Source organism: Microcaecilia unicolor, chromosome 10 (genome assembly GCF_901765095.1).
Source record: "Microcaecilia unicolor chromosome 10, aMicUni1.1, whole genome shotgun sequence".
Lineage (NCBI taxonomy): Eukaryota > Metazoa > Chordata > Amphibia > Gymnophiona > Siphonopidae > Microcaecilia > Microcaecilia unicolor.
Window position 1 is genome coordinate 177,012,234 of NC_044040.1, and position 23,453 is coordinate 177,035,686.

Consider the following 23,453-nt stretch of genomic DNA (forward strand, 5'->3'; position numbering starts at 1 on the left):
GCCACCGGAGGTAGTTCTGGGTCGAGCATGCACCATTTCCGAAGCTCCAGAAAATTTTTATTTTTTTTCTAGCATGGTGGTAACCCGGCGGTAGTCAGGCATCACTGCATGTGCCGGTTATTGCTGGTTTACCACGGGAGCCCTTACCGCCACCTCAATGGGTGGCAGTAAGTGGCTCCCGCCGCATGGCCTTGCGATAAGAGTTATCTTACCGCGTGGCCATTTTTATTTATTTATTTTTTTTGGGGGGGGGGGGGGGCGGATTTTACCAGCTGCAGTAAACAGGGCCCTGGCATGTGGAAAAAATGCCCCCCTCAATTACCGCAGGGCCCTTTTCCCCTGCAGCTTAGTAAAAGGACCCATAAGTGCTTTAAACATGTGCCACTAGGTTTACTTCAGTTATCTATGTATTTCTGGTAACTAAGGATCCACTGTGCTTATCCCATACATCCCAAAAGACTGCTACTTCTTTTTAGCTTTCAGCATGTGATCTGAAAAGGTGTTCCACACATCCAGCACTCTTTCCAGTCTAACCCTTCAAGCCTCATATCATAAACCCTTATTCTAGAATGACCCTTCCATTGAGAACAGCTTAACCATCTGAGCATCTACTATAATAAAAAGTACCTCCAACGTTCTGAAGCTGACTCCGTGGCAGTGAAGGGTTTGTAGGGTTCGTGCTGCCTGTAACTATCTGTCTCACTGTCCCGCCCTCGCGTCATAACGTTATGACATCGAGGGCTGAACACTGAGAGGGAAGGGGATGCAGCATAGTTGCCAGGCAGAGTTTCAGGGTCCCTCCTAAGTTTCAGGCTCCCTCCCACCCTCCCAGTTCCAGAGTCCCCCCTCTCTCCCAGTTCCAGGGTCGTCGTCCCTCCCTCCCTCCCTCCCTTCCAGTTCTAGGCCCCCTCCCTTCGATGTTTAAAAGTCATCTTCACTTACCAAGTCAGGGTTACAGTGGCCACAGCAGCGGTAAAACGCGTGCAGCTTCGGCCCTTTTCTCTCTCTCAGCTGTGGTCCCTCCCTCATTTCCTGTTTCCACAAGGGCGGGAGGGGAGAGAGGGGGACCCTGGAACAGGGAGGGAGGGGAGGGAGGGGGCGCCCCTGGCACACACTGTCAATCTCACACACACTCTCTCTCTCTCACACACAGTCACTCTCACACACACACTCTCTCTCAAACATCCACACTCCAAGGAAAGCCTTGCAAGCGCCCGTTTCATTTCTTTCAGAAATGGTCCTTTTTTTCTAGTCAACATCATATTTCAGGTATGTAAATGTTTCTATCATATCTCACTGGTCTCTCCTCTATTTTCTATCTATATAGATCTTCAAGTCTCATTTCTGGACTGCCTCCACTAAAGTATTTGTCCTTTCAAAAATGTAGCTTCCAGAACGTTCCAGGTGATGACTTGCCAACAACCTGTACACTGGTACAATTACTTCTATTCTTTCTATTAGTTATGCCGTTTCTTGTGCACCCTCGTCTCCTATCCTGATGCACTATTTTACTAACGTAAAATACTACAACTTGCTCTAGAATCAACTGTCCAAATTTTGAAAAAGCTGAACACTTATGAACATGTTAGAAAAGAACTTCTTTAAAATGAAATTAATGCCAATAGCTTTATGGCAAGATCAGTCAGAGAATAACAACATATTTGCAATTATGAAAGAGAAGTTGTTTAGAGTTCTCTCTACAATGCAAAGTTTGCTTGTACTAGAGTAACTTGATATAATTTATATACCACGTGAGACATTGCTGGAGTGTATCCTGGAAAATGTAAGATGCGTTTGAGCATGTTCTACAGAAGGTAAAGATTTTTGGCTGGATAAATATGATCTGTCTGAATTTTTTTCTATGGTAAATGATTTTATAAGATTATTTTTTTTTTTTAAAGAACATTGCTTGCTATTTAGAGAAATACTGTTAGCATGTCATCATTCAACAATGCGCTAGTGTATTAAGCATCCTACAAAAAAATCTGAAACTATTCCTCCTAGAGAGCCCTGGGTAGGAAGGAAGGAAAGTACTTTGCCAAATCAAACTATTTCATTGGCTGACTCTCCTGAATCACATTTATCTTTCACTTCTGTGCAATACTGTTGCACTGACTGGAATAAAAGCTGGATTTTTTTTTAAACTTAAAAGACCCGGGAAGGGGGGGATTTACCCATGCGGGCTCCATCATAGCTTGCTACATGGACACAAGGAGCTAATGCCCATAGGTTGAGTAGCTGGGCTGCTGACAAAGAGCTACAAGCCCTACATAAGTACGTAACTACATAAGTATTGCCACACTGGGACAGACCAAAGGCCCATGAAGCCCAGCATCCTGTTTCCAACAGTGGCCAATCCAGGTCACAAATACCTGGCAAGATCCTGAAAAAGTTCAATACATTTTATGCTGCTTATCCCAGAAATAAGCAGTGGATTTTCCCCAAGACAATTTAATAATGGTCTATGGACTTTTCCTTTAGGAAGCCGTCCAGATCTTTTTTAAACCCCGCTAAGCTAATCGCCTTTACCGCATTCTCTGGCAACGAATTCCAGAGTTTAATTGCACGTTGAGTGAAGAAACATTTTCTCCAATTCATTTTAAATTTACTACTTTGTAGCTTTTACCTCAGACCCTAAAGAGTGTCTCCCAGTGAGACTTCAGCCCCACAGCCGAGGGCCATAGCCTGAGGCCCAGAGAGTCTGGGCCAAACGTGAACAAAAAAAATGAGCTCCTGTGCAACAATCCATCTGCACTATTTGCTAGAGGCAGAGAAATACTGGAAGTTTTCTGACTACACCACTCATTATATCGGTAACATCATCAGAATCTTCAAGTCTCTCCCTCCATCTGTTGGTGTGAGGAGTTGGCTAGTGCTTAGTGAAGTAGACTTTGATCCTGGGGAACTGGGTTTGATTCCCACTGTAGCTGCTTGTGACTCTGGGAAGTCACTTAACCTTCCATTGCCCCAGATACAAGTAAGTACCTGTATATATTATGTAAACCACTTTGAATGTAGCTGCAAAAAAAAAAAAAAAAACACAAAGGTGGCATATCAAGTCCCAGTTTCCATTCCCATAATCTATAGCTCTCTGGTATTTTTAGCAGGTATACAATGATCTTAATGTACATGCTTAATTTTATTAGATTGTTTCCTGACCCTGCATGCACTGAATCCATCAAATCTCTCTCCTGCATATTTATCGAGACAATGCTGATATCCTGATTGGCTAGGTATGCATCCATGGTGCAGGGTTGGAAAATGCTGATTTACTGCACAGGCTCCTTATCAACAATATAATATAATCTTTGCATATGGCTTTCTGTTTAAAAAGCTAAATCAAAGTCACATGATATTAATACCACCAGATTTTCAAAAACAGCAAAACAACGAAAACTTATCTTGAAATTTCTGTATGTTCACATGGCTGCTTCTGTATCGTCCCTCTAGAAGATTAGTGTGGCAAGTTTGGAGTTAGCATTTATTGTAAGGGATTTTGGGAGCAGTGCAACCATTTTTTTTGTTGGAGGAAGGCCACCAAATTAATTAACCCCCTTCCCTCCCAAGCTTCCCAGCTGCTAATGCTATATGGAGCAAAGTTTATTTTACTCATTTTTATTTACAACATGTGATATGCTACACATCGTAGCAATGGCACTTCTACATAATTTACAAATATAAAATTATGAAGTGGGGAAAAGAAAATACAATTTTGGTTAAAAAAAGGGGGAAGGAATGAGAGAAAAAAAAGGAGAGAAATAAGAAACAATACCAAAGGTGGGTAAGGAAAAGTGCAAGGAGGATGGAAGATGAAAGAAAGGGCCCAGTATTACTGCAAGATAATGAAAGTCAATCAAAAAATGGCCTTAAAAAGCTAGGTGACTGGTTGCTCACCCTGTTCCACTGTTTTTGAGGGATTATAATTTCTGTTTGCTTTATATCCTAACCTGTCTAATGGCAATATTATTGTGCTGATAGGCAAGTGTTGTTTACAGGGGCTGCCAATGGAGGAGGCAGAGAGTTTCAGGGCCATGTGCAGAGACTCACTGTGGGTCATCATTGTGGATAAGTCTGTAGGGGCTGAAGAGTGGGGCAATGTGCAAAAAACACACTCGCTCAATGGTAGGGCAGGCCACTGCCATTTATTGTATGTTGAATTATTTGCTTGGAACTTTTACTGTATGTTTTTTGTTATATTATGAGGTCTATGAACAGTAGGGATAAACTGTAATGTTAAAATATCTGATGTATTCATTTAGATGAATGATTTAAACCATCTTGGAGTTTCCTTTACGTTACAGAAATAGAAATTCTAATAACTAAACGTATTTTAAAATATTCTGGTTATCTAATGTAACTTGTACAATATAATTGTTTTACACTTTACTATGGGCTTCTTTTACAAAGCCGCACTAACGAATCTCGGTGCGGCAAATGAGGGGAAGCCCATTCAGTTCCTATGGGCTTCCTCTCATTTGCCATGTGGGAATGGCTAGCACAGCTTTGTAAAAGAAGCACTATGTGTCTGCACACCCAGATGTCTTCTTGGGTCAGAAGACAAGAATATTTGGCTCCTCTAAGAGCCTCTCTAAGGACCCAGTTTATTTTTGGACTCTGGGGTGCAATTCAGTTGTCTCCCCCGCTTTCCCCATCAGCAGCCCTGAATAAACCCCTACAACGTCCGCAGGACTCTGATGAAATCAAGGCTTATGCCTTTAACAGCTGGTCAGTTTATAAAATGTTTCCTGTTTTCCCTGTCCTGGCTCAGCTCAGCAGTGCACTGATTTGGATTCTGTCCAACAACAGTCAGAAATGACTGGAAGTCTCTCCCTAAGATTCCCTCTCCTTTATGGTACTCAAAGGACAATGCATAATGTCAGAAAGCTAAAATTTGATATTTAAATGTTACTTGACAAAGTGTCATGTAAACACAATATATACATAATAACATAACGTAGTTAACATAGATGACGGCAGAGAAAGACCTGTATGGTCCATCCAGTCTGCCCAACAAGATAAACTCATATGTGCTACTTTATATGTATACCTGACCTTGATTTGTATCTGCCATTTTCAGTGCACAGACTGTAGAGGTCTGCCCAGCACTAGCCCCGCCTCCCAACCACTAACTCCGCCTCCAAACCGCCGGTGTTGCCACCCAATCTCTGCTAAGCTTCTGAGGATCCATTCCTTCTGAACAGGATTCCTTTGTTTATCTCACAAATTTTTGAATTCCGTTACCGTTTTCATCTCCACCACCTCTCGCAGGAGGGCATTCCAAGTATACACCACTCTCTAAAGGCAGGAGGTCTCCAAAGTGATGCATCTAAGAAACTTGATGTTCTCAGAGCCCTGAGGGACTGTTGAAGTATTCCTTTCGGCGGCCCTGCTTCTCAGTAGTAGAGTTGGGATGCACCTTATTGGTCCCAATCACCTTATTGAGGGAATCAAAACTCTGATTTGCAATGTGACTTTGCTTGGTCTATTTGTTCAAGCCCTTGGTGTCTCACCTGATCTCCAACCGTTCGATTGGCTCTAGAAGACTAGACCTCCTATGGTCCAGTCAACCACTTCCTCCCTATGATTAAGCCTAACCAGATTAGGTGCTGCTGCTCTTCCCTCATTATGATTTAGCTCAGTGTTTCCCAAGTCAGTCCTGGTGTACCCCCCCCCCCCCCTTGCCAATCAGGTGTTTAGGGAAAGGGAAATGTGACTTGATATACCACCTTTCTAAGGTTTTTGCAACTACATTCAAAGCGGTTTACATATATTCAGGTACTTATTTTGTACCAGGGGCAATGGAGGGTTAAGTGACTTGCCCAGAGTCACAAGGAGCTGCAGTGGGAATCAAACTCAGTTCCCCAGGATCAAAGTCCACTGCACTAACCACTAAGCTACTCCGGATATCCACAATGAATAAGTATGACAGAGATTTGCATATAATAGAGGCAGCACATGAAAATCAATTTCATGCATATTCATTGTGGGTATCCTGAAACTCTGACTGGCAAGGGGGTACTCCAGGACCAACATGGGAAACACTGACCTAGCTGGCCATAAGAAAGGCTGCTCATCTGGTCCTGATTTCCCAAGATCCCTGAACTCCTGCAGTATCTCTCTTACATGTACATCCTCTGGTGCAAGGTAGGAGGAAGCAGCCCTGTAGTCCCTAGAGACCATGCTTCTTACACTTTCCTCCAAAACCTCAGGAAGATATATCTCCTGACCCCTGGAAAATCCAATCTTCCTTTCCTCTAACTACAGTGCAAAATCAGATTAGGAGCAAAGACTACAGAAGTTTCTTCTTCATAGAAAAATAGAGAGGTGTGGTAGCCATGCTAGTCCACTTTTAAAGGTAATCAATAGAAATAAAACAAAATAAAACATGGCAACGAAAATAAGATGATACCTTTTTTACTGGACATAATTTAATACATTTCTTGATTAGCTTTCGAAGGTTGCCCTTCTTCATCAGATCGGAAATAAGCAAATGTTGGTCGATGACAGTATAGAGTGAAACATCAAAGCATTTCAGTGAGTCTACAATTTACAAAACAATACAATTTTATGCATTGTAAAGTTCAGTGGGTTTTCTAGCCCATTACAAAGCATAAAATTGTATTGCTTTGTAAATTGTATTGCTCTCCTGTCTCCCTGAGTCTCACCTATCCACCCCCACCCTGTTAGACTGCCACTGAAATGCTTTGATGTCTCCCTCATCCCCTGTCTCCATGCATACAGACTGTCACTGAAATGCTTTGATGTTTCATTCATATATACTGTCATCTACCAACATTTGCTTATTTCCGATCTGACGAACAAGGGCAACCTTCGAAAGCTAATCAAGAAATGTATTATGTCCTATAAAAAAAAGGTCTCATCTTATTTTCTTTTCCACATTTTATTTTGTTTTATTTCTATTGATTAGCTAGAAAAATAGAAGAAGATTTGGGTTTTCTGTTACACATGCCTATTGTGTTTTTCAGTTAAAACTCAGTACAAATGCAGTTTAAGTTATGTGCAAGATAAAATAGTCATGGGACTAGAAAGCTGGATGGGCAAAAGTGCAATTTAGTAAATGGATAGTTAGCTCTCATTTCCTCAACAGTTAATAAAACGAACAAACAGTCGTGCCACTCATTTGCAACAGAAATTAATCTAAAATGCCATTCATGAGACAGCTAGTGTGCTGTGACTGGACATTCCGAGCTGAATTATTTTTCACCTAACCAAACAATTAATTGTGCCATTTGGGAAGATGCCAGTCTATTCAAGTTCTACCCACATTCACAACATACTGACAGAATGGGGGGGGGGGGGGGGGGGGAAGCCTGCCCTCCAGCAAAGCATTTAGTTTTCAGTGGTAAATAAAAAGATTAGATTGCTCTGTGAAACACATTTTCAAGCTGTCACTACTGTAAATGTTTTCGCATGCCAGCAAGTAGAAATCAGCATTTGAAGTTAAGCACCCTCCATTTTAAGTTAAAAGGTTGACGTGGCTTCCTAATTATACACATGAGGCTATTTATCAAAAGAACAACATTCGAAAATGAGCCTCTTTTGTTGAACCAAACATCTGAGCTAGATACCACATTTTAAATATAACCTTTTTGCGTAAAATTGTGTGGTATGTTACCATAATTATACACAATATAAATCTTATCCTGCTTAAACAACTACAGCTTCCCTTTGCATGAAAAAGGACAACTTGATTGTATTTTAAATGTTCCTGTGCTGTTGAAGCGAAAAAGTTTACTGGGCCCTGCAGGAACCTCCTTGATCATTTCTTACACCAACACAACTTCTGTCACAGCCCCTGTTCAGACCACACAAAGGCCAGCTGTTTAAACACCAGCAGAGTCCAGCACAAAGGCACAGCAAGAGTTTGACCAAGCTCCAAGCATCCCTTCCTACTTCCCAGTGAAAGGCTACCACTGAATCCTACAGATTTGATTGCAGTGCAAATAAAACATCAACCCCTGGATTCTATATAGTGCGACTAGGTTCCCGTGTGAAAATTCATGCAGATTCCATAACAACGCGCATAGCTTAATTGATTTAACAAGGTAATTAGCGCTGTTAAAAGTTCTTAACAAGAAATAAGCAATAATTAGCAATAATTATAATTTACGCGCAAAAAATCCGTAAGCATATTCTATAACGCAGTGCGACTAAATTGTAATGTGCAGAGCAAAAAAAAAGGGGGGCATGGTTATGGGCATTTCGTGGGCGATCCATAATTTACGCGCATTATTAAGAATATGGCCCTGTGTGACTAAATCTATGCGCAGGGATTTATGCCATATTTTCATTGGTGTAAATGGGTGCACGTAATTTTAGGCAAAGTGAAGTCCATCTAAGCATATTCTGTATACCGCACATAAATCCAAATGATTTTTATAGAGTACGCCTAGGCGGAATTGCTTACCGCATGGTAATTTTAGGCATCATGTATGGAATTTCCCCCCCCCCCCCCCCCACCACCACCACACACACACACACACAAATATCCACAGTCATCTCAAATATCACAGCATATGTTCACAACCTTAAGAATTTTTTTTGTGTGTGTGGTGACCCTCTATTTTAAAGTTAAACCATCTCAGAAATGCATAATTTGGGTTATTTTGCCTCTTACAGACTATGGAACTGAAGATATTTGTCTATATCATTTTGTGTTCCCATCTACAGTAGAAACAAAAATCACAAAACCGTGCTTCTTGTTGTTGTAGAGCACACTATTTATATAAATATGCATGCTATAAAAATGTTACTGAAACCATTGGAGGTGGAAAGAACACAAACATCCCATGACGAGTCACAGGAAAAAGCAAGCAGTGAGAACACCCAGGCTCTTCGAAACAGACAAGAGATGCTAGATGTGAATCAAAAGCTTTATTGGAGGATGGCTCAAAGAGTTATCCTCCAATAAAGCTTCCGATTCACATCTAGTGTCTCTGGTCTGTTTCAAAGACCCTGACTCTGTTCCCACTCCATAAAAATGTTACCACCTACTAGCAAAACAAAGGAGTGCTTTTACTGAGCTGCGGTAAGCATTAATGTGTGCTTACTGCACAGGGCCGTGCCGATGCGGTAAGCGGGGTAAGCGCCGCAGGAGGGCGCTATCCTCTGGGGGGCGCCGCCGCTGCGTGCTTACCCTGCCTTCCCGCTCCCATGTAGGAACTGCCCGCCCTCTTCTCCCCCCCAAGATCCCGTTCCTTTTTTTTTCTTTTAAATTTACCTTCCTCCGGCAGCGCAGCGTCAGTGAAGGAGGCGGCGCTCCCAGTCCCGACGTCTCTAGCCTTCCCTTGTTCGCTGCTCACTGCCCCGCCATCTTGACGTCAGAAGAAGGCGGGGCAGTGAGCAGCGAACAAGGGAAGGCTAGAGACGTCGGGACTGGGAGCGCCGCCTCCTTCACTGACGCTGCGCTGCCGGAGGAAGGTAAATTTAAAAGAAAAAAAAAAGGAACGGTATCTTGGGGGGGGAGAAGAGGGCGGGCAGTTCCTACATGGGAGTGGGAGGGCAGGGGAGAGAGGGGAATCGCTGCCTTGGAGCCAAGCAGGTGCGGGGGGGGGGGGCGCCAACTGGTAGTCTGCAGGGGGGCGCCAGAGACCCTTGGCACGGCCCTGTTACTGCAGGTTAAAAAGCTCTACCGTGAGGCGCATTCAGGTGTCCCACTGTAGTTTTTACATGTGTGTGTGCTACCCATGCACTAAAAAAAGCAGAATCTATTTATTTTAACACTGGAGGCAGGTCTGGGGATGGAAAGTAGACACGTTTCTGTACTAATGAAATTCAGTGTGTGGATGGTAATGCCTCCCTGCACCCCCCCCCCCCCCCCCTTCAACTGTGCAGACTAACAAGAGAAAGTTCAAGTACCTTGATTAAACCTGGATACTATATGCACTGCTATAATACATCTTGAGCAGTCTGTTGGGAGTCATTTTCCTTCTCTAGGGTGAGCAGTTGAAAAGACTAAAGTCAAATCACGGAGAGAGTGGTGGATGCTTGGAATGCCCTCCCGCGGGAGGTGGTGGAGATGAAAACGGTAACGGAATTCAAACATGCGTGGGATAAATATAAAGGAATCCTGTTCAGAAGAAATGGATCCTCAGGAGCTTAGCCGAGATTGGATAACAGAGCCGCGGAGCTGGTGGTTGGGAGGCGGGGATAGTGCCGGGCAGACTTATACGGTCTGTGCCAGAGCCAATGGTGGGAGGCGGAGATAGTGCTGGGCAGACTTGTAGGGTCTGTGCCCTGAAAAAGACAAGTACAAATCAAGGTAAGGTATACACAAAAAAGTGGCACATTTCTTGGGCAGACTGGATGGACCATGCAGGTCTTTTTCTGCCGTCATCTACTATGTTACTATGTAAATCCAAGCCTATCAAGAAACGTCTGCCCAACAACATAAACTCCTAGAATAAGGTTATGATGTGATACTACATATGTATACTTGATCTTGATTTGTCCTTGCCATTTTCAAATCCTTGACACAATATGTGGAACATTGGAAGGGTCCGACAAGAACATTCTACATGCCAAGGTGAAGTGACTGGAAAATCAGGCTAAGAAACTGAACTTTAGATTTGTGAATTTCTCCACTTCTAGTGCTGTGTCTCTAGTTGATATGTTTGAGATATTTGATGGACATATTGGGAGCTCCAGAGGCCCTTCCCCCTCCACCACTAAAGCACACTATCTGCCTAAAAGGAGATGGAAGAATGCTAGATTCAATAATGACTAACATTTGAGGCCCTGCTTACTAAGGTGTGCTAGCATTTTTAGCACACACTAAATGCTAGAGACACCGATAGGAATATATGGGTATCCATAGTGTTTAGCACATGAAAAGTGCTAGCATGCCCTTAGTGCAGCTTAGTAAACAGGGCCCCTGATCTCTCAATTTGACTCAGATTTTGGAAAACCTTTCAAAGGGGGGGGGGGGGGGGGGATTTCAAGAGCTATACTACTTGTGTCCTACGCACTGAAATCAGATAGAGACTGGACTCAAGATTCTTTTTCAGAAATAAAACGATGCTGTTCCTCGGTCAAAAGTAATGGGTTTTTCTATGTGTTTCTAAAAGTACATAAGCTCAGTGAAAGGAATTTTTGGTATTATGTCCAGAGGTGATTATTCTTGAGGCAGAATTATTCCTATGTTTCTCTTGTAAATGTCTGAATAAATGAGATAATGACAGTTTTATTTTTTATGAGTCAGAACAGTTAAAAGGTTGCTCTCTAACAATGCTTCTGGAAAAGTTGCTGTTTAATGCAGGGGTTATTTCTGATTTGATCTATTATGGTAGGTATGTTTACGATAATGACAGTTAAATCTGATAGGCTTCTTTGGTTCCACTTTTTTTTTTTTTACATTTTGAGATAATATATATTTCTCTCATGGCCAAAAAGAAAGAAACCAATCATTGCCCTCCCTAAGGAGATACAAGAGAAAAAGAAACAAATAAGAGAAATTTATCAATATAACAGCCCACATTATAGGAGAGGGTGAGATAAACTACAAAGGAAAGCTTAACAAGAAATTCTACGAACAAATGAGACTGGATCAATACTATAGAACTCTAATTCCAATCAACCTACTGATATCTAGCATTTACTATGCTCTTGCAAACATTTCTACAGTTGTGAAGAGTCATAAAATATATAGTGAGTTCCCTGAAGTGTAACATTATTATTATTATTTTAATTTATTTTTGGTTTTCTTTCTTTAACATCTCCCTCTAGATTCAAATGGTAGGCTCCTGCCCAATTAAACTCCACTGAGCTAACCAGCCACTGATATTTGGTGACTAACTGGCCATCCCTTAGCCAGCTTAGCGATATTCAGTCCACTAACTGGCTAAGCAAGCCTATAAACTTAGCACAGCAATCAGCTTCTTATTTTTATGCACCAAGTTAACCAAATACCAATCTGAATATTGGCTAGTACCCAGTAAACTGCCGGGTCAGCAGACATACCCTGGTATTCAATGCCAGAAGCTTTACATGTGGATTAGTTCAGCCCATGGCTGGATGTGGCTAACGGAAAAATTGTGTCTTTACCTGATAACTTGCTTTCCTTTAATCACAGCAGATGAATCCAGTAACTTTGGGGTTATGCCCATCTACCAGCAGGTGGAGATAGAGAGCACTAAAGAGCACTGAACTGATCTCTGTCTTATAGGACAGTATGCTACTTGGTCAGTTAATATTTCTCATAAAAAAGCAGAAGAAACAATTAAGCACAACATTTCCCCTTTCTCACAGAGGTAAACACACCAGTACAGCTCTTGATAATTAGTATAACAGCAGCATAAACACTAAACAGAAAACTGAACATGAATTAAAGGAATAGCACTGACAAGTGGTGGGATCCTGGATTAATCTACTGTGATTGAAGAAAAGAAAATTATCAGGTAAGACATAATTTTTCCTTCCTTGGCATCTGCAGCAGATAAATGCAGAAACTTGTGGGATGTAGCAAAGCAGTCCCTAAGTAGGGTGGGACGCCGACATGGCCAGAGCAAGAACCAATGCACCACTCCATACAAACAGCGACATTCAAGCGATTATGCCTGGAAAAGGTATGCAAAGTGGACCAAGTTGCTGCTCTACATATTTCCTCAAGAAAGAAAAGTCTGAGATTCTGCCCAGGACATCTCCATACCCTGAGTAGTGTGTGTGCACACAGTGAGAAGGGAACTGTCGGCCCAGCAGGAGATAACCAGAGGCAATAGCCTCTTTAATCCAATGAGCAATGGTTGCTTTGGAAGCTGCAGTACCACAATTTGAACCCAAAAAGAGGAGATGATCCAAGCATCGGAACTCATTGATAGCCTACAAATATTGAAGAAGGATTCGATGAATGTCAAGGAAATCAGAGAATGATAAATCTGTTTTGTAGTCCTTCTCCTTAAAAGGAGGAAGAAAAGAGGCTGGTTTAAATGAAATGCAGACACCACCATAGGAAGAAAAGAAGGCATATATGAACAGTCACCCTTGGTTCTGAAAAATGGAGGAATGGATCTCTGTAGGACAAAGCCTATAACTTGGAAACCCTACGTGCCGATGAGACTGCAACAAGAAAGGCAGATGAGAAAAAGATCCTTTAAGGTAGCTTTCCTCAAAGGCTCAAAAGAGCTTTCTGCAGAGTTCTGAGCACCAAATTAAGGTTCCACTCTGGGCAAGGATGGTGAAGGGTAGGCTTGAGATGACTAACCTCCCTTCAAGAAATGCATCATGTCTGGATGAGAGGTCAGGGAGGAACTTGAAATTCGATCTCGATAAAAGGCAAGAGTTGCCACTTGTGCATGAAGAGAATTATAGCAGAGACCTTTAAAGCCTTCTTGTAAGAAGCCAAAAGATGAGGCAGCAAAGCCTTGAACAGAGACAATGCTCTCTCCGATCATCAGAGAGTGAAATGATAGTCTCCTCTAACCTTAATGCAAAATGAACAGAAAAAATGGATCCATTCCATGCGTGATTTCTACATATTTAATAATTTAGACTTCTTGTAGCTTAACAGATCAGTTCAGAACAGTAGCAGCTATTCAACAGTCATCTTGGACTGAAACCAGTGGAGCTATAAAGAAATTATTCTTTCACTCTCGCTCTCTCTTTTTTGCTACCCTAAATAAAGTTGGACAAGGTAGACTATTTAGAGTACAGTCAGAGCATACAGAAGAACCCTACTGTAGCAAATACAAGAAAACACATGGACCAAAATAACCTGTCAGGTATTTTGGAGGAGGAAATGTATTTCATTAATAAATCTTCCAAGTGTAGTACAAGAACTTTATAGTACAATAAAATCTAACTGCAATCTGATGCATTACCAATGTCTGGGATGTTATTACTCAAATGTTAAACGTAGTAAATGACAGCAGATAATGATCTGTACAGTCCATCCAGTCTGCCCAACAAGATAAACTCATAGAATAAGGTTATGATGTGATACTACATATGTATACTTGATCTTGATTTGTCCCTGTCACTTTCAAATACTTAACAATATGTGGCTCTATACCATTTTCCTGCAAGATGAAGAAAGGGATGCTAATTTTCATGGGCTCAAATCAGCAAAGGAGACAGCTGACAATCATGAACTAATGTGTGTGCCTAAAGGACAATTAGCACAGATCCATAGAACAGCTGGGAACTGGATTAAATGTGATAATAATGAAACAGTTTTTCAAAGTTTCAGTGACTGAAATTATCCATGTTGCTTGAACTCCAAGATAGCAGCCAGTAACAAGTCAGGGCTTAATTTCTGGGGAACTGCCTGGAACACAATTCCACCACTCCTTTTCAAATTCCAGTGCCAGAGGAACATGAAGGTTGGGCTCCATGCAGCCTGCAGGGAGGAGGAACAGCCACCCTGCTCCATAATCCGGCCCCTCATCTCCTGTTTCTTCCCCTCCCCTATCGTCATAGTTCCACTTCCTTTCTGTCTTCAAATGAAACCCCGGTAACAACAAATGGACATAAGGAAAAGTAACTAGCTGTAACGAAGACAACAATGGGTTAGGTTATATCTACTAGGAGCTGATGGGCAAGCTAAGTAGGGCTGTGGAGTCAGAGTTGGAAGCAATTTTCAGTGGAGTCTGAGTTGGAGTCGATAAAAATGTAAAATAAAAACAGAGTATTACATATTTTCATTTGACAGCATTCTTTTGTTCAGATTCTTTGTTCAACCTTCAAATAAATATATATTTTGGTCTATTAGTCCTAATTTTATACATAAAGAAATGTCTTATATTTTAGTAATTAATCAAATTTCTCTCAGATTTACTATACATGGAGGGGCATTTTCGAAAGGAACGTCCAAGTTCCAATTTGGACGTCATGCAAAAAGGTGAAATCCAGGGGCGGGGAAACCCGTATTTTCGAAACAAGATAGACGTCCATCTTTCACTTCAAAAATGCCATCAGGGACGTCCAAATCCTTAAATTTGGACGTCCCTAGACATGGATGTTTTCGACTTTCAGCGATTTTCGAAACCAAAGATGTCCATGTCAAAAAAGTCCTAATGCAAGCCATTTGGGTGTGGGAGGAGCCAGCATTTGTAGTGCCCTGGTCCCCCTGACATGCCAGGCCACCAACCGGGCACCCTATTAGGCACTGCAGTAGACTTCATAAAATGCTCCCAGGAACATAGCTCCCTTACCTTGTGTGCTGAGCCCCCAACCCCCCCCCCCAAAAAAAAAAACCCACTCCCCACAACTGTACACCACTACCATAGCCCTTACGGGTGAAGGGGGCACCGATATATGAGCACAGTGGGTTTGTAGTGGGTTTTGGAGAGCTCACTGTTTCCTCCACAAATGTAACAGGTAGGGAGAGTATGGGCCTGGGTCCGCCTGTCTGAAGTACACTGCAGTACCCACTAAAACTGCTCCAGGGACCTGCATACTGCTGTCATGGACCTGAGTATGGCATCCGAGGCTGGCATAGAGGCTGGCATGACATATTTTTAAAGATGTTTTTTGGAGGTGAGAGGGGGTTAGTGACCACTGGGGGAATAACGGGAGGTCATCTAGTCATTTTGGGCACCTTTCTGTGCCTTATTCGTAAAAAAAAACAGGTCCGGGTGAAAACGTCCAAGTTTTCGTCAGGGACGTCCTTGTTTTTTTCGATAGTGGGTCAAAGACGTCCAAGTGTTAAGCATGCCCAAGTCCCGCCTTCGCTATGCCTCCGACACGCCCCCTTGAACTTTGGACGTCCTTGTGAAGGACTTCTGCTAAAGATGTCCAAAATTGGGTTTCCATTATACCAATTTGGACGTCCCTGGGAGAAGGACGTCCATCTTCCGATTTATGTCAAAAGATGGACGTCCTTCTCTTTTGAAAATGAGCCTGATAGTAGAAGTTGGAGTCAATCAGGGGTCAGACAGTGCAAAAATAAGAGAAGTCCAAAGCCCTGAAGCCAAGTGGAGCAGAAATCTAATATTATCCGGCTGACAATATCACAATTGGACAAACTGCAGGAAAACAACTGAAAAAAAAGCCTAATTTATATGAAGCAGATAACACTGATGGAGATATTAAAGACAAAAAACATCAAGTCACGGTGTACTTCTTATAGTAGAAAAACAGCACCGGTTTCGGATTCTGTTCTGGATGAAACCAAGCTACAGATTTTGGCCATGGATTCAGTTTCTGTCAGAACCAAAGTCACCAGTTTCAGCCTCTAGCACTGGTATCTAGATATGGCCCAGACCTGAATATCCAGACACAAAATCCCATAGCTGGTATTTAAAAAAGCTGCATCTACATCCAGATATGGCTCAGATCTGAAAATCCAGGCATAAAATCCAATAGATGGTGTTGAAAAGGCACTGACTGCCACAGGCAGAATGTCAGGGGATTGGATTTTATCTCAGTATTTTCTAATTCATCATGACACATCATACAAGGACAACGATATTACTTTTCAGACTTTTTAGGTAAACTCTGCGAGACAGTTCAAGATGTTAGCAATTTACACTTGGCTTAAAATGCCCATTTTCCCAGTACCCCAATAAAGGGAATGGAAATGAATGGAAGTTTATGCAACAGAGACCATGATACCACTAAACTACTCAAATTCTGGCAAAGTATCAAGGCAAATATTTTCTTAGCAAAAGAACTATAATACAAAAATTCCTAGAGCCTAAAATATGTCTGACATATTTTAAAGGGATTGTTAAACCTTCCAGGCGATGTTTCCTCTGAGCACGTGTACATGCTCAGATCATGAACCCTGCGTGTGTAGCAAAACATAGTGCACACAAGACAATACTTACACATTCTAATTAGTTTTTAGAAAATAGTACAGAGAAACTAAACCATTCACAGCTGCCTCCTCTTAGCATCTGAATGATTACTTAACTTAAAGTGGTGCTCTACTAAGTTGGCTGTTCTGGTCCCATCCATAGGATAGTGCTATAATAGTAACCACAGATTGCTAAAATTTATGACTGACAGTGTCATCGTCATCATAGTCCCTCTAAGCTGCACAATTCTGTGTTTTGTTTTGGGGTTTTTTTTTACATGATGTGAGGAATAGGAGGGGGTAGTATTACAACTATACAGTTCTCAATTATCTTTCCACCACCAATATGAAATTGGAAATTTTTTGTTTTTAATTCATGCAATATAAGACAAATAATGTCAATATATATTTCCAAACTCTCCCCCCCCCCCCCCCCCACACATACCTTTTTGCGAAAGCCGCCCTAGGAGCTCACGGTGCAGTAATGCTGACACAGCCCATTCAAAGGGGCCCTTTTACTAAGCTGTGGTAAAAGGCGCACTGCGCTAGCAGCAATGGCCATTTTTGCCATGCACCAAGGTCCCTTTTACCATAGTAGGTGAAAGTTTGCACTTGCCGTGCGACCATTTCCTAGGGAGCATTTACCCCCCACCCACTGAGGTGTCAGTAAGGGCTCCTGCGCTAACCCAGCAGTGCACAACACTTCCAATTACCGCCAGGTAACCTCCTGCAGAGATATTTTTTCAATATTTCTGCTAGTGCCGGAAACGGTGCACGCTTGGGGTGGAACAACCGCCGGCACCCGTGTTGCACCAGCAGTAGTTCTGCGTTGCCATATGGCAACCCTTTAGTTAAAGGTCCTTGGAGTGAATGGGCTGTGTCGGCACTGCTGAGCGGTTTTGTAAATGGGAGGGGTATGAACCTTCTGATTAAGATGTTTAATCAAGAGTTTCTGTTGCACAAAACTGCTCACAATTTTGGTCAGAGGAATATTTTGTACGGGAGCTGAAACTTTTGTACATAAGCCATCAATTCTTCAAGGGAACATTGCTTCTAGATTCAAATTACAGAGCAACCATTAAAAAAAATCATTAAAAATATAGGTTATGATGAGATAGACTGCAAAAGTTCATTTAAAAAAAATCATGCGGACTAATTACAATTTTAAAAACACTATAGATAAAGGTGAGATAATATACCACTTCCTTTAAGAGGCGTATTAGGGATGAAATTTAAGAAACTGAGATCATCTCTAACATACCCTGGCATAGAGATATGATTCATTTCTGTCACTATGGGGTGAGTTCTATGTATGACAGCAGAAAAAGTTCTATTCTACAAACCGTACTTAAAGTTAGGCGCAGTTCAAAAAATAGACCTTACATCCAGGAATTGTGTCTAACTTTAGGCGCGACCATTTGCACCAACTGAAACATGATATAAATATCTGCGCCTAAATTAGAATCTATCTCCTTTATTCTATTGCATAAATTTTAGGAACGCACCTGTTCCGCCCAGGACCCTCCCATTTCTGCATCCCCCTTTTCAGGATTTCCCCAATGAATATGCGTGAGATCTATTTGCATGCACTGCCTCCATTGTATGCAACTAGGTCTCGTTGGAGAAATCCTGAAAACCCAAACTGGTGAGGGTCGAGGTTGGACACTCCTGCTCTAAGTGACTCTACCTTTTGTAGTTGGGCTCCATAACCAGATTTCTCATGAAAGTTTGCAATGGAGTTTTTTGTCAGCCATAGCAAACTTTTGCAGAAACAAGCCACTAATCTGTGGGGAAACCCTGTGGGTTAGTACATCAACCTTCAAGAATGTCTGAATAAGCTTTTGTCCTAAATTCACATTTTACTGTACATTATTGAGAAATTCTGATTCACAATAGCCCACTTTCATTTACTGTTTATTTTATGTCTCCACACTATATATGCTACATTTCCTGAGTAAATGTCAAGAGCATTTTGAAAGAGTATTCAACTTTTAAGTAAATGTAATTATTGTTACTTTTTTTTTTTAATTTTAACTTTCACATTTTTTTACCTTTATTTCTACTCCTACTTTAATATTACCGGACTTGCACAGTCAGACTTTACTGAAACTTGCAGCTATCTGGCAAGAGCATCTCATTTTCTAGTTATCTATTGAGCCAGAATGAAATACAGAACACAAAATGTAGATGTTCACATTACTGCATGAATAAACAAACAAACATGTGCTGTCTGTTGTGTCTAGCAGAACAAATTACTAAGCAGATGTAAGAATCCTAAATGCTCTCTGAGCAGTTACAGAGAAAATTGCATTTACAGAAGAATCAGTTCTTCCAATAATCAGGGCCTGATTTAAGATTTTGGCACCGCCAGGCACTACTGGAGAGCAACAAAAAGAAATGGAAAAAAGTATCATGGTGCTAAAGCAAGGGAGAACAGGCTTCTCTTTTTTAGACTTGGTGCATTCAAAATCAGTGTCCAAAGCAGGTATCTGTTGGAGTCTTTTACTAAAGGTTAATGCATTTTATCTGCCACAAAACCCATTTTATTCCTACTGCTGATAAAATGTGCTAATCAATACTGAAAGACCCCTTAGGCTGCTCATTCTCAGGGTGATTCAGGGTCATGGGCTCCTAACCACCTATCAAAAGTGATTATAATAAATGGAGGGCTGTGGAGAGTGGACCCCATGGTCAGCCTGCCCCTGCCTATTCTTAAAGATATATCTTAAAGATATATAAGCCATAAGAGGTATTTCTCTGGCTTAACAAGGGGCCATTGCTGCTCCTAGCTAATGCTGAACTGATGCTTAGGCATGATATAGATAAGCTATTGATAATCATCTCTTTCTGATGAGACACAAACTGTCCTGAGGATATTGAGAAACCTAAGGTAGGTTTGCCAATAGAAAGAGTAAGGTTGTATATGACCTGGAAAAAAAACCCCTCTTTAAAGAACAAAGATAGGTTTAAAAAATATCTCTACCGTGCTTCACTTATCCATCTTAATAAGCCAGATCTTTGGATAAAAGCACTGCAAAAATTAAGCAATGAACAATCCTAAATAGAATATCTAAGCACAACCAAAACAATTTTTATAGGAGAGTTTGCCTGCATTGCATTTCTAACAGCAATTAAACAATTCCATCCCAGAACCTTCCAGATTCTCTTGCAAGTTTTGATAATTTTCCTCTAACCACATTCTAACTGTTAAATGCTGTTGTTGGTTTTTTTTTTCTTTCAAAGAAGTAGTCAAAGAGTTAATGGTATCCACAAAATGCTGTTGAATGGGGCCAAGAAATTAATGACCTGTATCTAAAGACTAGGGCACACCTGATGGATGGCTAGACATTGTATGTGATGTCATAACCATGTGAGAGAGGAGGGGGCAAAAGCTACTATAGGGGGGAACGAGGAATGGAACCTGGGTGGCCAGCTAATGACTAGCACACTATCAAAAAGCCACAACAGTAATAACTAGAATCTCTTCAATCCAGATTTCCTTGCACTGGACTAGAAACATCAGTCAAGCCCCACAATTTTGCCTACTTTTCTTAAACTGACAAGCCATAAAAGCAGCACTCTTAACCTACCAAGTCGATCTTATGAACCAAATTGTCTTTCTAGTTCCTGAAGAAACTTTAAAACTTAAAGTGCCAAACTTTGCAGCCAAGCACATGGTAAGTGAATGCAAGACGTAATTTATCACTACTTCTCTTTTTTGTTTCTTTTGTTTTTTTTTTTTTGTTTCTTTACATCAATTTCATTATAAATGTTCTGAATTATGATGTATATGAAATGTGCAAATAGACAATGTCTAGGGATATGTTATTTATCAAAGTCTTGAAGATCAGCGCTACTGCTCAAAGTTTTTCGGGGGTCTTTTACTAAAGATTAGCTCATGTTATCTGACACAGGACCCATTTTATTCCTAAGGCTCTCCTGCAGACAACATGTGCTAATCGTTAGTAAAAGAAAAGACCCCCCTTTATCTGCAGCAAGGCCCATAGAAATACAATGGATTCTGAAGCAGATAGCATGCACTCATTTTTACTAAGCAACCCCTATAGCCTAATTCAAGCACATTTTGTTTCATTTAATTATAATCTATCAGAAAGGGCATAAAACATTGTTACTACCCAAAAAAACTGAGACAATCAAAGAAGTTTGGAGGTGCAAGAAATACTGTTTAAATCTGGAATTCTCAAACTAATTCTCAGGCTGTAGAAATATACACTTTGACACATAAGTGCTCTAGCATTTATTTTCAAAAGATTTCACATCTAGTGCTCACATCTACCAGTTCATGACATAATTATAGCCTTTACCGTTAGCCATGGCTTAGTGAGCCATGATCAGTAGACTGGCTTTGTTAGCAGGACACCCAGTTTCCATAAATATACTAGCTTTTACCCCCACCCCGTTAGGGACAACAAAGGACATGCTGTGGGACATTAATTAGAGGGAAAGTAGTTTGTTTAGTATTTTAATTAGTCTGTAATTTCTTCATCACAAAACCATTTCACAGGACAAGATGATTTTCTTCACCTAGCCTCCCCATAAAGTTTAGTTAGGGTGTGGGAATACATAAAATAAACACATACCACTCTGGCGTCTGGGTGCACAAAACACTTCTGCAGGAGTGCTTTAGAAGAGTAAAAATGATAGCAGAGGTTGCTGCTTTTTGTCAGAAACACCACGGTTTTTAACAAATCAGGCTGCTAGGAGTACCCTAGTGGTTAGTGCAGTGGATTTTGATCCTGGGGAAGTGGGTTTGATTCCCACTGCAGCTCCTTGTGACTCTGGGCAAGTCACTTAACCCTCCATTGCCCCTGGTACAAAATAAGTACCTGAATATATGTAAACCTCTTTGAGCAGGGACTGTCTTTCTTCTATGTTTGTGCAGCGCTGCGTAAGCCTTGTAGCGCTATAGAAATGCTAAATAGTAGTAGTAGTAGTAAACCGCTTTGAATGTAGTTGCAAAAACCTCAGAAAGGTGATATATCAAGTCTCATTTCCCTTTATCACACAAGGGTCCTTTTACTAAGCCATGGTAAAATGTGGCCTGCGGTAGTGTAGGTGCGTGTATTGGGCACGAGCCAGGCCAGATTTTACTGCATCTGCAAAAAAGGGCTTTTTTTTTTTAATGGAATGGGAAAAGAGCATGCGGTAAAACTGAAACCGGCATGCGTCCAAAACCAGCCTGAGCCCTTAACACCATCCATTGATCTAGCATTAAGGGTTCACGTGCTATACGCATGATACCTGGTCGGCGCGTGCCAGCTGCTGATTAAAGCTGGAAACGACCCGCATGGGAGGAAATAAATAGATCATCCATGCATTATGGGTGCCCACCAAAATAAAATTACCGTTGGGGGGGGGGGGGCGGTAGCCTGGCGGTAGTCTCATTTAGGTGTGCGCTGCACACGAGTAAAGGGCCCCATAGTTTTTAGAGCAAATCAAGGCTACCATTACGCTCATCCTTCTGTGGGTCTCAAACTTGTAGTTCAGACCTATACTATTACCTCAAACTGCATCCGACGTACTTTTATATGTCTCTATGGAAGTTAACAGAATAAATTGAGCTCATCATTTCGTTTAAGCAATAAAGCAATGAGAATCAAAAACTATTTTCTCATCTGCAAACTACGGACATTTTCACTGAAACAAAAGGCTGAACTGTAGCTTTCTTCATAATGTTTTGGAAGGATAGAATGGAACATTTCACCCACCCTCAGATTTCACACTTTCACAGTCCCGACCCACTGACCTTTCCACGAACTGCTTTAGCTCGATCCCTTAAGCACTGCAATGGGGGGAAAAAAAGTTACCCAACTCTTCTGAGTCGAGAGCAGCGACTTCACAAAACGGCATTTGGATCTGCTGCCCTAAGCAATGCCTGGGGAAAAGGGCTTCCTAAGAAGAATACTTCTCCTCACCTGTGGGGATGGCCGGCGCTTCGGTTACAGTCGTTTGAACAGAAGGGAGAAGCTGCAAAAAGTTAAAAGACAAAGCCAGACGGAGGAAGAAGCCCATCGCGGTCCTCATCGCAGCAGCAGCAACTGCCCCAAAGGCCGGCACTGCCTGTCTCTGGCAGACACACACACAGGCACAGGTTCCAGCGCCGCCCGCCCTTCTCGCGAGACCTCCGTCTGTTCCTCCGCTGCAATGGTCCTTGCCTCGGCGCTCTGGGTGGTGGTTACCTGGCAGTCCGAGGGCTCATTAGGCTGCAGCTCAGCTGGCACAGTTCTCGGCGAGCTGCGCGAGCCACTTCCCCAGGCTGGAAGCTTATAGAAGAAATGAGGTGCGGTAGGAGCAGCGCGTGGCATCCCCTGGTGCAGAAGGAGCTCCGGGGGGAGGAGGGGAAACGCTAGCTAGACCCAGAGGCGAACGTGGGGCAGTGGAGAATTCCAGCCATTGGCCGCAGACAGAGATGAGACTTTTTGGCAGGTTTCCCTCCAGGCCAGGCGGAGAAGGGGGTGGAGAGAGTGAGTGCCTTTTCCGGGCTCGTTGTTTGCTCAGCGCACAATGTTGCACTGTGTGTTATGAAGCGGCTGGATGTAGCACCCAGCTGTGAGGGAGCTTTGTTTGCCTGCGTACGGTGGTGGTGAGGCGCTGCATTTACTCTCCAGACCCTACACGAGAAACCGAAGAGGAGATGTTCTCTATTCGGCAGATGCCGAATCTCAGCTGCAGTAATTTT

General features: G+C 42.0%; 1 protein-coding gene across 2 annotated transcripts in view; it reads right to left on the reverse strand.

Moving 5' to 3' along the window:
- Positions 1–23,212, reverse strand: part of PLOD2 (procollagen-lysine,2-oxoglutarate 5-dioxygenase 2) — a 147,313-nt gene extending 124,101 nt beyond the window's left edge. The window contains exon 1 of one of the 2 annotated variants that reach the window (XM_030216189.1): positions 22,690–23,212. In XM_030216189.1, coding sequence (XP_030072049.1) covers positions 22,690–22,798 — 109 coding nt within the window. In that variant the 5' untranslated portion in view covers positions 22,799–23,212. The remainder of the gene's footprint in view (positions 1–22,689) is intronic. The other variant, XM_030216188.1, reaches the window with a different exon arrangement.
- Between the last annotated feature and the right edge of the window lie 241 nt (positions 23,213–23,453).